General features: G+C 53.8%; 2 protein-coding genes and 1 long non-coding RNA gene across 8 annotated transcripts in view; 1 reads left to right on the forward strand and 2 right to left on the reverse strand.

The window, feature by feature from the left end:
* USP36 (ubiquitin specific peptidase 36) overlaps positions 1-3152 on the reverse strand; it is a 38220-nt gene extending 35068 nt beyond the window's left edge. For 2 of the 4 annotated variants that reach the window (XR_014304488.1, XM_082705410.1), the window contains exons 1-2: positions 2932-3152; positions 438-599 (exon numbers count right to left, since the gene is read on the reverse strand). The gene's annotated coding sequence lies outside the window, so the exon portion shown is untranslated. Of the gene's footprint in view, positions 1-437; positions 600-2836 lie in introns of all 4 variants that reach the window. The other 2 variants (XR_014304489.1, XM_082705409.1) reach the window with 1 other exon arrangement.
* Positions 1-13552, forward strand: part of LOC309850932 — a 180482-nt gene that overhangs the window by 92338 nt on the left and 74592 nt on the right. The window lies entirely within an intron of this gene.
* The window catches only part of LOC309850889 (metalloproteinase inhibitor 2), a 45438-nt gene continuing 42147 nt past the window's right edge, over positions 10262-13552 (reverse strand). For all 3 annotated transcript variants that reach the window (XM_082705479.1, XM_082705480.1, XM_082705481.1), the window contains exon 5: positions 10262-13188. In XM_082705479.1, coding sequence (XP_082561605.1) covers positions 12991-13188 — 198 coding nt within the window. In that variant the 3' untranslated portion in view covers positions 10262-12990. The remainder of the gene's footprint in view (positions 13189-13552) is intronic.

Here is a 13552-nt window from a genome sequence, read left to right on the forward strand (position 1 = left end):
AAATGTATCCTTATAGAGCATCTCACTCCCCACACGGGTCAAATTTTTTTATCTATAAAAACTTGTGTGGGCAGGGGGAGGCACACTTGGGGGTTCAGTTGGGTGGGCATCTGCCTTCAGCTCAGGTGGTGATCGCAGGGTCCTGGGATTAAGCCCCACATCAGGCTCCCTGCTCGCTAGGAAGCCCGCTTCTCCCTCTGCCCCTGGCTCTCCCTGTTTGTGTACATACTCTCTGTCTCTATCAAATAAATAAATAAAATCTTAAAAAAAAAAAAAAAGCAGCAAGCACAAGTTCTTTGATTTGAGGAAATAAAAGAACCTTTCCCAAGGGGAATTATCGAAGTGTTCCTACCCACTGAAGCACTGCTCCTGGGCGATAAGCCAGCGACGCGGGGAAACGAGAAACAGGGAAATGAAAAAAGCCTGTGCTGGCTCACCTGGGACGGCTGACCTCGGGCGTGTGGGGGCTGCAGCATGGGGTCAGGTTCCGGTCAGACTGGGCAGACGCAGGGCAGGACCCTCCGGTTCATGAGCTCCTTGGCTGCGCCCCATGAAATCACCAAAGCTGCAAGTCTGTCGACCCGAAGGGGCGTCAGAATCTGTGGGGTGAACAGGGCACCACGTGAGGCCTCTCTCTTCCACCATCTCAGCCCCATGGCACTGACCCAGGGCGGGAAGGCAGGCTGTCTGTCTGGAAGAGTCTGTCTGAGGGAATACGGATGGTGCTGGGTGGATTCGGGAGTCTGGGGAAGAACTGAACAGACTCGCTACAAGTTACTACAACATACGTGATAGGAGAACACCGCCCTTGGCTTGGCATCTTAACCTTCAGGCCCGTGACAAGCCCAGTGAACAAAAATCTTCAGTGAACTCCAGTCTAAATCACTTTCCAAAGAGTGAAAGGGCTGACTTCCAGATTTCATAAACCAGAATTTCAAAAAAAAAAAAAATAAATAAAGGAAAAGCATCGAAGGAGCAGTAAGAATTACCATATTTTCACTTTGCTAAGTGCAGATTTTTTCCCTTGAACTACCATCCACAATCACTGTAACTACATAAAATTAAAATACTTAAAAATTTTTTGCTGTGGAAGCCTTCAAATACGTACAAGTTGGTGGGAACAACACAGGGACCACCACGTTCCCCTTATTCAGCACCAGTAACTGCTGTGCAGGCCCACTCCTGATTCCTCTCCTGTCCCCACATTACTGACAGCAAATTTCAGATAGATTGTGCCTCACAGCCATAAATAAAAAGTACACCAACCACAAAATAAATGGGGGGGCATGATGAACATGATCTCAGAATAAAAGCCAATCGGTGAGGTGAAGCTTCCAGTCTCACAAAAATCTCCTTATAATATCCCAGTCTCGGTCGAAACTCGTACCTCCACATGGACAGACGGTCATGGGTCCAAGGGCAAATGCTCGGGAACCAAACAGCAAGACAACAAACAGAACTCGGCAGATAATAACCCAATTTATTTCAAGAGAAGAGATTTAAAGAACATCTATCCCATAGCCTACTCCTCGCGGTGGAAGTCAGAGATTTCAAGCAATTTTTCAATTTCTGATAAAGATCGACCTCTATGTCACCAGTTCCACCCAAAACATCAACAACAACCAAAAAAATGTGCTCTCTCTGAGGTGTAGGAACCCAGAGAAAAATGTCCTTGTAATCAGCAGGCCCTCTGATGACTGTAGGACAGGACGTGCTTCAAAAACCCCGCAAGGGTGCTCCCTCCGCTCCGCCCTCCAGGAACAGCTCAGGCTCCTCCAGGCCCATTTCTACCTCCTGGAGGAGGAAAACAGCATCCGCAGAACACCCTTCAAGCAAATTCTCTCTCCCTCCTCCCTCTAAATGCACTTTTCCGGGATGAAATGCACCCAAGACTCACAGGGTCAACCACGTGCTGGTGGGGGAGGAGCCCAGATGGACAGAGCCTGGGGCCTCTCAGGGGCACTTTCACGGGGGCCTCCGGTCCGCAGAACCTGCAGGACACCGGTCTCCAGCCGGGAAAGGGTAAGCAGAGCCTCCCTCTCCTTGGCGGCCTGGTTCTGGGCGTCTCTTACAGAAAGCAGGCTGGCCACCATGCTTTCCTCGCTCATCTGTCTCCGTTTCAGAAGCTCCTCTGCCTCGCCCCTAGTACCCCAGGGGAGGCTCAACTCTCCCGAATAAAACACGGGGTACTTTACAGCCGCACAGCCTGTCCCACCCACCCACATTCACCATAACCATGACCCTGAAGAAGGTTACCCTCTCCAGGGATAAGTCTTTCCCACATTTCTTACTAAAAGGGGGGGAAATGAAATTTCAGCAGGGCTGCCCAGCAGAACAGGCTCCTCCAGATTATGACTTAAGGCATTCCAGGGTTAGTCTGGGTCCTGCCCTGGTGAGGCTTCCCTGGGCAACGGCCGTGCCCGAGACCGACAGAGACCACGGCCGTCCCCGATTCCCCGGGGCTCCTGGCTGGGGCAGCTCTATCCCCCACCACTGGTCGCGGTTCTCGGGGAACAGCAAAGAGCGCGCCTCCCCGACCCTCTCTGCGGAACCCCCAGCCCCTCGAGGACTGCGCAGCCCTCGGCCTTCCCTGCGGATCCTGAGTCCTTGCGGACCGCGCGCCCCTGACCTCGCCGTGGACCGCCGAACCACTCAGGGCCCGCGCGCCCCCGACCTGCCCGCGGACCTCGGAGCCCTCGCAGACCGCGCGCCCCTGACCTCCCCGCGGACGCCCAAGCCTAGTAGCCTAGTAGCCCCGGGCCCTCCCCAAGGGCCCCCGAGCCCCTCGCGGCCGCGCGCCCGCCTCTGCCCCGGTGCGCCCCCCTGCAGGCCGCACCTTCCCGCGCCCCCGGCCCAGCCGAAGTCCTTCACCCGGCCGGACGCGCAGTCCCCCGTCGGCCTGCGCGCCGCCGACACCCGGCCCCAGCCTACCCGGCCCTCGGCGGGCCCGGCTGCAGGCCCGCGGCGCTGGCGTCTGCTCGGCCCGGGCCCCGCACGCGCACCATCCGGGCCTCGGGCGCCTCACACACGTGTCACGGCGACGCTTAAAGGCGCCGCGACTGGCGGCCCGCGCTGCGGGACTCGGAAGGTCGTGGCGGCTTTAAGAGACGGGGCTGGCCGCGTCCCCGCTCCCTGGGCCCGCCCACAGCCGTTCTACGTGACCGCTACGTCACGCTGCTCCCCGCGGCCCCTCCAGCCTACGCGATGACGCCAACACGCAGAGCCGGAGTCGCCCCGCCCCCTGGGCCGGCGCCCAGCGCGTTCCCGGAGAGCACGTGAGGCGGCCGCTTCCGGGTCTGCCGCGGGTGTGCGGCGGGCGCAGCCTCAGAGCGCGGGCTCCTGGCGCGTGCCGCGGGCCGCGGGTGGCGCGGGGCTCGGCCTCCCTCTCCGGAGCCCTTTAGTGGCCTAGACGCGGACGGGGAGCGATGAGGGCAGCAGGGGAGGCCGAGCCGAGCTGTTGCGGTGAAGGGTGGGGGCGTAGGGGGATGTGGCCTTTGACTTCGGAAGTGTCCGGGCCGCGCGGGCGCCCGCGGTGCCCAGCCCCCTTGCGGACCGCGTGACGATGACCTGAGGCTGCCGGCGGCGTGCCGGCTAATGCGCCCCGCTCCTGCGGCGTTTCTGAGGCTGCTTCGCACCCAAACCGATCCTTCCCGACCTTCCGGGCTGGGGTGGGGGGAGGGGCGCGCCTCGAGCCCGACCCAGGCCCTGGCACTCTCAAACGACTGCCCCCAGACTACGACCGACCTCCTGCACACGACGCGGTCAGCCCGGTCTTTCCTGGGGGTGCGGGGTCTGGAGGGGGCGGGTGAGTTGCTGGGGGAGCCCGCGCCCCACACAGGCCCTGCTCTCGGGGCTGGGGATGGAGGGTGACAAGAGGTGTAACCCGGACAGGATTCACTCTGCACTTACGACGCGGGGGCTGGGGTCTTGCAAAAGCAAACGACCAGGAACAACACTGTAGGGGCCTGAGCCCCTGAGTCCGAGCCTTGTGAGAACCCTTAAAAGTTTAAGATGAAGATGTTCCTTGTGATGGGTTCTGAGCCCCATCACTGAATCAATGGATCGTTGAAATCATTGAAACAATGATTCAAACAAAGACAGGTGTCACGTCTGACACTATGTATCCGTCAGTGATGCGTAGTGTGAGGGCAGGTTGGAAGGGGCTGAGGACACGGGGGTTGATCCCAAAGCTGCCCAACCAATGAGCAGGTTGCTTTCTAGGCCTCCCTTTCCTGGTCTGTGGAGTAAAGGCGGTCCCCAGCAGGTCTTGAGAAAACTGAAGACAATTGCTTCCATTGCTGAGCCGATACTACGGCTCCCATACCTAGTTGGTTGCTTTGCCACCATGATACGCTTCAATTCCCACGGCAAGCCTACGGAAAGATACTGTTCCCGTTTTACAGATGAAAAAACTGAGTGTGCACCATCCGTGCAAGCAAGCAGTGATGTGAGGATTTCGACGTGCGTTTGTCAGGCTCCCAAGTTCACACCCATAGCCGAGCCCTCAGAGGAGCCCCCAAGTTCTGATGAGATGACAGAGGGGCCTCCAACCTGCCTGGGAGTGTAATCTGAGACCTAGACGTGGGGAGGAGCCTTTGGCCAGCCACAGTCCCACTCTAACTCCCTCTTAGGATTCCCTCAAAGAAGCCTCAGAGCGGTACCTCCTTGAGGTACGTTCACGTGGGCCTTTCCTAAAGTGCTCAGTCTCAAATGCTACCAGAGAAATGTAAATTAAAACCACACCGGGGGCCATTTCACACCCACTAGAAGAGCTAAAATTAAAAAGACTACATGTTGGAGAGAATGTGAAGCCAAGTAGACTCTGTAAGACGGCTGGGAGTATAAATGGTGCAAACATTTTGGAGGGAAAAGTTAGAGGTTTCCTGGAAGGAACAAACACCCCTGAGCCCATCCATGGCTATGGCTCTCACTACCCTAACTAGGCCTGTAGTCCAGTAAATGCCGCAAGTGCACATACAGACCTGCCCCCCCCACCCCGATCTTTGGAAAGGTGGGCCCAGGAAGGGCCTGCTGGTTGTCTCCCTGCAGGATTCACAGGCGCTTCAAACTCACCATGCCCAGAAACGGGGGCATCCTCCCACCTCCCCTAAGCTGCCTCTCTTTTTATGCCCTGTGCCCCCTTGGGCTGCTGTGCTAGAGTTCAGACCAGATCCTTGCCCTTCCAGGCTCCCTGGTGTCCAGGACTATCTGGCCACTGGGGGTCACTGAGAGACTGGAGGGCAAAGGACAAGAGAGGCAGGACCTTCCTCTCCCTCCTTCTCTGCTCCAACCAGAGAGGTGCACAGTGGTTCCAGCCTCCAGCCCTCTCCAAACCCTGCCCTCCATGGGCTCTGGTCAGGACGTGCTAACAGCTGCTGGTTGTGCTCTGGTCGGGCTGCCATCACGATGTAACCAAGCCCAGCATTAATCCCCCGTTTTAAAGGCTGTACAGAGTGGTTTCGGTGTTCTGATTGGACCCAGGGTGATACAGACCCTAACACCCACTTTCCTGGCCAAGAGCATCCTGGTCTCCTCTTTCCCTCACCCCAGGGTGCTGGGATCAAGCCCCACATCAGCCTCCCTGCTCAGCAGGAAGCCTGCTTCTCCCTCTCCCCCTCCCCCTGCTTGTGTTCCCTTTCTTGCTATGTCTCTCTCTGTCAAATAAATAAAATAAAAATATATATGTATGTTCAAAAGGCCTACCCCAAAACACTGTGTGCCTGTGAACCGTTCCCCATCCCCTGAAGCTGATGGGAAAGTCAAGCTCTCCTTAACCTGGTCTCTAATGGCCTCTTGCCTGCTTTTTCTTCCTTATCCCCCGCCACTCCCAGATCCTTTAGCAGAACTAAATCCAAATGCCCCCTAGGCCCTAATCAGGTAATCTCTGCTCCAGGCTCATGATGGTCTTTGGTCTAAATTCCCTTTCCTACTTGCCCTTTACAACCTCCTCAGGCACTACCTCTTCCAGGAAGTCTTCCTGGATTTCTTCCATCCCTGCCTTTGGGGGCAGGTGTTGCCCTGGGCCTGCTGTACATTCCATTTACAGATTCAGTTGGAATGTTCTCTCGACTTCTCCCTCCCCTTGATGACTGGTAAAGGACTCACAATATCTCACTCATCTGAGTGCTTTGCAGGTACCCGGTGCATAAATGTCTATGAACTCCAACCAAACAGAAAATGAAATGCCCAAGATGAGACAATGAATAATCTCTAAATCCAGAAGAAAAGTAGAAAAACACTGAAGGTAAAAGAATAAAAATAAAAGCTATAGCCAAAATGAATCAAATGAGAATTTATTTTAAGAAATAATGTACAATTAGGTGCCTGGGTGGCTCAGTCGGTTAAGTCACTGACTTCGGCTCAGGTCATGATCCTGGAGTCCCGGGATCGAGTCCCACATTGGGCTTCCAGCTCCATGGGGAGTCTGCTTCTCCCTCTGAACTCTCCTCTCATGCTCTCTCTCTCTCTCAAATAAAAAAAAAACTTTAAAAATTTAAAAAAAAGAAATAATTTACAATTAAACAATGAATCTTGGAACACTGAAAAAATTTAAAAAAAAGAAAGAAAGAAAGAATGTACATTAACAGATTAACAGTATCCGGAACTCACCTGTGACTGGCCAAAGACATGTGCTAATTTCTGGAGAGATCCAACTCGCGTCTCTCACTGTAAATTAATAATTCTGACTTTTACATCAGTTGTTGTGAGTTCAGGTTCCTAGGAGTTGTTCTGGCTGGGCCTACACAGCCCTAACAATTTCCGTGTTTCTAAACGCTGCCAAATTAAGATCCAAACCCTTCTCAGGCTGCATTCACCAAGGAAAAGCCACACGGCAGATTGCCAGAGTCGTTTTAGACCTTCTCTCCTCGGACTATGGGTGGCCTGTTGTTGAATTTGGCCCACCAAGATTTTACTTTTTCATGAATGTGTTTGGTGGTTTGGCCAAAAAGTAGCCAACAGGCCTTAAATTCCTGTGCTGGTCCCTGGCCTGCCTCCTCCTTCCCTCCCAGCGCAGTTTTCTCTCTTAAAAACAAACAAACAAACAAATGAAGTCACCATCAATGCACAGGTGTGCATTTTTGGTGTGCATAGAAGTAGCTGTCCCCAACTGCTGACACCGAAACCCTGCTTGAATCTTCACTGTCCCCATTCATATCCCACTGCCCTCAGGACGCCTCCCCTTCCTTGCCACAAACCCATCTCCCTCCCCCAAATTCACCCCCACCCCACCCCCTCACTTCATTCTTTCCTGTTTCGTTCCTTTCCTTAGGACCCGGCCATTGTTCTCTGTAACACAATGTGACTTCGCACAGCAGCGGTTACTCTGCTTTTGAAGCAAGGCATGTATCCATGTTTGGCTCAGGACTGATTCTATGCATTTTTCAAGAGTGTGCAAGACCTTCTCTTTTAAATCCCGGTACCACCTCGCATTGGTACCACCTCTGAGCTCCACCGCCGCCCAGGGTTGCCCAGAGAGCAGGTTCTGTTAGACTGTCCCTTGCCGTGTCTGGGCCTGCCTGGGAAGGAGGTGGGTCCAGGCCCAGGGGACCCAGGCCAGAAGCTGCCTGTAGTGAGTTCAACAGTGACTAATTCTCCCCAGAGTCTGGAAGAGGAGGTGCCAGGTGTCACTCCTAAGCCAGAGGCTGAGCATCTGCCAGGCATCCCTCCCTCCTCTTTCTGGCTGAAAAGGAAGGACCCTGAGGCTTCAGAAGGTGGGGGGACAAGAGGGCAAGAGCCCAGGTCCCGGAATCGGACGCGGAAGGTCACCCAGAAGACATCCCCACTGGTCTTGGCAAAAAATGCCCTGGGATGCTGGGCTTGCTACGGCACCCGGCATCTCTGTGGCTGGTATACTTTTGTTCCCAGATCATAGGAAGTCAGAAGTCTTTTGGGCCCTGGGCGTTGTGGGCTGCTGCATCCAGTGCCAAGCCCTAGCGTCTGCATTGGGAGGGCGGGGGCGTGGGGGGATCAGTGCACCTGGTGTGCCTGGGGAAGGTGTTCTACAATGACGGGAGCCACCACACCCCGGTTTTCTCGGGGCAGTCCTGGTTTATGCCTATTGACCCCCTCTTGGAAAGCACCCTCCTTCTCTCTCTAAAGTGTCCCTGTTCGTCCCAGCCCCAGTGCTTACTGGCCGGGTGCCCAGGAAACTGACCTCTCGAGGCCTCAGACTCTTTATTGACCAACGAAGAGAGATGAGGACACAGACTTCACAGAATTGGCAAGTGTCACCCAGGATAATGGATTTGAAGCCCTTGATGCCAGTCCTGACATGGACTAAACTTGAGCTTTGACTGAGGTTACTATCATTAGAATGATTTGCTAAGCAGTCGCCCATGGGGGTTTAGCATCAGCGTCTCCAGAGCCTGGGGAGAGGTTGTGAACAGGAAAGGGGCAGAGCATGTATGCCAGAGTCCCACTGCGGGCCTGGGGCCGCTCTCCCGCAGGAGGCCTGCGTCCGGGGTCGGTGTCTGGGAACTCGGATTTCCGGAGGGAGCCCCCATTCTCTGCTAAGAACGGATCCAGGGGAACCTGCCCTGTTCAGTCGGTGGCGTGTGTGACTTTTAATCTCAGGGTTGTGATTTTGAACCCCATGGTGGGTGTGAAGCCTTCTTAAGAAAACAAGAAAAGATAACAAAAAGGATCCTGTGTCTCAAATGTTCGTTTATGCAGAACACCTGCTTTCCTTCTGGGAGGCTGGAATTCTGCTACACACCGTGCAGAGGATCCCAGCATGACCGGCACCCAGTAAACAGTAAACACCCCTGGGGCTAGGTCTCTGCTGAGACTCCCTGGCTGGAATCTTACACCTGGAGCTCCCCTCCCCCCGCCCCCCTACAAACTTTGCTTGAAGGGGTAAAGCCAAACATCCTGAGTGGGACAACAATAAACGGTGAGCTTTGGGCTTTCCTTCTGGGTCCCGTCCGCAGCCTTGCCTCTGCATCAAATCTTGGAGCCCATCCTCAAGCCCACTGGCGCATTCTCTGCATGGCCCCCCACCGGGCACCCCGCCGTTCAGCCAGCTCAGATCAGGATTTGCCTCCCTTTTTTGTTTCACTTCCCCAGAGAGGAATATTCCTCTCCATCATCATCATGGAATGAAGAACGGATCCAGTCGGGGTTCTGAATGTCTTTTTTCTCTCCCAGTTTGTTTCCCAAAGGAGAAAATCTGCTAGCAGAGCTGATGGTTTCCCCAAATCAAAGGGCGGCCTTTCACGGCGAATGACTCACAGCAACCGAGCGAGGCAAGGCGAGCTGTGGGTCAGCTCTGAGCTCGAACCCGAGACTAAAGATAGAACCTGTTCATAAAGTTTCAAATCTGTGGTAAAGGCAAGCTGTCCATAAAAAAAACTGACCCTGATAAAACATCTATAGCTCCACAGTTTGGTTGTTGAGTTGAATCAGGGGAAAGCTAGTGGTGTTCAAACTTCTAGAGGTTTTAACCAGGCCTGGTGGCTGGCCCCGGGACCCTCCACGTTGGATCCTAGGGTGTCTGTTGGAGGTTCGGACCCGAGTCCCCATGCACATTCCTTTCCACAGGATGAGCGAGGCTGGGGGGGGGGGAGAATGGCGTCTGGAGACCCCCCAACAGTCTGCCCAGCCCACATGTGGGTCCTCAAACCCACTCAAAATTGTTTGCAAGGACAGAGAAAGCTCAGATAATAAGCAAGTCATGGGAGCGTGGAGTTCGTCAGATCATTCTCTGCATTTTTTTGGTTTGTTTGAAAATTTCCATAATGAGAAGTGTTTCGAAGAAGTCACATTTGACCTAAATTATATATGTAAATACGTAAAAATATGTACCCAAAATATATATGTAAATATGAAAAAGAAAGTACCTGGGTGGCCGCCATCTGGTGGGTTGTCTGCTAGGACCCCATGGAACCTGCAGGTCCGGAGGGGCACGAATGTTGGGGAAGGTCATTAGCACGACACGTTCAAGTTTAGCTTATGATGGGGCCATCTTTCCTAGCTTAAGAGGCAGATGGGGAGGGGAGGAAAACCTGCAGAAAAGAGAGCCTTCGGAGCCGCTGCCATGCATGGCCTTCGTTAGGATCCTGATGCAAGCCAATGGACCATAAAAAAGCATCGAAGAGACCATGGGAGATGTCTGAACACTGACTAGATACCAACGGGCCTCTCTTTCTCTGGGGGACACACGTCCACCTCCACAGGACAGGTTCCTTCGGAGGTGTTTGGTTGCTAGGCTAGGAAGCAGCGGCTCCCAGCATCAGACAGAGCTACAGAGACAGAGCCAACGTTCTTGATAATACTGTTTATTGTCCATTGACAGAGCGATCATTCAAGAATGATACAAAGTATCAGAGACATGCACAGTCTGCTTGTCAACGTTCAACAGCTCTCACGTGTTCCCAGCACAGGAAGGTCTCAGACTTCGTATTCCAGCAAAAACGCATTGCCCAAAAGTTTAAAAACAAAACAAAACAAAAAAAAAACCCGAAACAAAACAAAACCAAACCCAAGCAAAAACAAACACAAACAAAGCTTTAAATTATGGCAGCAAGTCCGATATTTCTTAATACTTATCAAGCAAAGGTTTGAAAATAACTACAATGTAAACTTCACTTTCAATATTTTGAGTTGCTTGCATGGAGACAAGAATGGAAGGAGGAACGGGCAGTGCATAGAACAGAACATAAATTAAAGGATGCCGAATGGAGAGCCTTCTTCAACTACACGCACGCTGTAATTGTTGACTCTGATGGTATTTGAGTGGCTTTGTCTCTCGGCTGCCACTGGGCACTTCCTCTTGCATTTTTTGTTTGTTTTTGTTTTCTGCTCAGCGTGGCTAGAAGACCAATGTGTGTGGACTGAGTATAAAGGCCATCTTTTTAGAACCAACCAACTCAAAGATACTTTACTCTGTAATGATTTGAACCAGAGAACAAAAGGCAGCGGCTGGAAGAAAGCAACCACACTCAAAGAAGGAAAGAAAAGAGCTGAAGGCATGCACCACCGTAGGCTAGCTAGCACGCCATGCTTTCCATTCTGGGTCAAAAGCTTCCACGATGCAGAAACCTTAAAAAAAAAAAAAGTGCAAGGCTAACACCTACCAAGGGTAATAAAAGACACAGCACAGGAATGATTACAACTGATGTCAGAAACAAACCGAAACATTTAAAAAATCAGCAGAAACAGGAGTAAATGTTACATATGATAACACCATACAGGAAGCAAACGGGAGGGGTGTTCTATTGATTGGAGGGGTCTGGTGTTCTTGTATATACTGAAATCATATGGACTGGTCCATTATGACATCTTACAAACTTTCTATCACTGTACAGCATGAAAGTACCCTCGATTCAGGGGCTGATCCCTGGCTATCCCCCTAGTCTGCCCTAGAAAGGGAAGTCATCAAAAATCTGTGCTGACCGGGTCCCGGCAGGCATGGGGGGCTACACGCCATGTGGGGGTCAGGGGTCTTACGGGTGGTTTGGGGTCACCGCAGACTAGAGCAATGCTTAGAACGTGGTGACTCGAAGTGTTCTGCAGGAGGAGGGTGCACAGGCGGACACACATGGGTCACCGCGTGTGCGTGTGCTCGCGTCGGTGTGTTTGCCTAATTTGCATGAAAAACTCAGAACAGTTTATACCGTACACAAGTCGGAAGAAAAGAAGACTTTTTGCTGAGTGATTTTTGCCTGCATTAACCCCCAATTTACTGGCAGCAGAAAGCTGTGCTTGGGGAACAGGTTCTCCAGTCCCCTAGGATGCTTCTTTTTTTTGGACCGAGAGATGGAATATCAGAAACCTAAGTGGAGGCGTACGGCTGGGATTTGGGTTCACAGATTATCTGAGAATTCATCTTTAGAAAAATGAGATGTTGGCCGCAGTGATCCCAGAGGCCTGGAAAGAGATTCACTGACCCCCCCCCCACCTCCCCAATTTCTCCCTTCCTGGGTAAGACTTCACAACATGCCCAGCTACTTTCGCTCCCAGAAATCACACCCAGCACAGTGACTGACTGTCTTTGTGGAGGGGGTCACGGTAAGGCTGTGGCACCAGGTGCATTGGGGGACACAGCACAGCCTAGTTTTTCGATGTCTTCAGGATGTGCAAACAGAACACAGCCAGCCCGTGCTACCGGCTACACACAACCCCGTGCAAAACCAATGTGTGCCACTCAGCTGGGTGCCTGATGCCAGGAGGAGGAGAAGGAAGAGGAGGAGGGAGCCAGACTGACTTCAGAAGCCAGACTTGCCATCAGAAGTATATGGCAAGGGGAGCCAAGTGTCCCCCCAAAACGTCTGCCCTCAGGGCAGAATTCCATGGACTCCCCCAGAGTTGGGGTGTGTGGTGCAGGGAATGAAAAGGATTTGGATGAAGGGGAAGCTTGTCGCCCGCATCGTACCAGGCCCTGGAGCCTGGCTCCCATTGTGGATTTATGGAGTTAACTGGGGCTTCTTCAGGAGTGAGCCACTGGTCCAGGACTGTATTTACGGGGGTCACAGGTACTGGGAGCCCGTGACGGGCACAGAGGAGACAGTGACGGGCACAGAGGAGACAGGGGCACTTGCAAGGGGCGGGGACTGCTGCCTTAGGGCCAGAGGTGTGGAAGCTGCAGGAAGCGAGGGACATGCCCCTCTCGAGACGAAAGGGACCTGGTAGGCCTGCTACACAGTCTCGCAACGACCCTCAAAACGTTTCTGCAAAACGCACATTCCAGGCTCTGCCCTGACCAGGCCCGGGGGACTCCTACGTACGGGACACCCACTCCGTGTTTGTGACGGTGCCAGGGCTGGGCCCGTGCGGCCTGCCGTGCCGGCACCCAAGGATGCCCAGGCTGGCGGACGGGGTGTGGGACCACAACCACTTTTCAAAGGGAAACGGGGGCGGGAGGAGACACACTAATTTAGACCCACTTGGATGACTGTTTTATTCATGCTGTTTCCGGGAAGGATGTCAGAGCTGGACCAGTCTAAACTCTTGGAGGCTTTTCCGTTGGCCAGAGGGGGGCTGTTGGCCTGCTTACGGGTCCTCAATATCGAGAAACTCCTGCTTGGGGGGCGCCGCCCCGCGGTACCACGCACAGGAGCCGTCACTTCTCTTGATGCAGGCGAAGAACTTGGCCTGGTGCCCGTTGATGTTCTTCTCCGTGACCCAGTCCATCCAGAGGCACTCGTCCGGCGACGAGATGTAGCAGGGAATCATGGGGCAGCGCGTGATCTAGGAAGAGGGACACGGAGGCAGACCCGGTCAGGGACCGGGGCCCCACGCAAGGGAGCATTTCCAGAACCCAACCACGAGCCCAGCAATGATGTTCAAGGGCAGTTGGTCGAGAATGGATGACCACCTGAGCCCAGCGGCGGGGGAGGAAGTGGGAGCTCTAGTTGAACCTGCTCCATCAGCAGCCTCTCCTGAGTTCCCCCAGACTCCAAACAGCAGCAGGCAGCCCACCTGGGCGCGGGGGAAGGGGCCTGGGGTGACCCTCAGGCACTGCCCCCACCGCCCCCCTGCAGCTGTAGGTGCCCCCTCTGCTTTGGGCCGTCTTGTCTACCATATCTGGGCATGCCACAAAGGCCTCAGCGGA

This window comes from Mustela nivalis (genome assembly GCF_964662115.1).
Source record: "Mustela nivalis genome assembly, chromosome: 17".
In the NCBI taxonomy this organism is placed as follows: Eukaryota; Metazoa; Chordata; class Mammalia; order Carnivora; family Mustelidae; genus Mustela; species Mustela nivalis.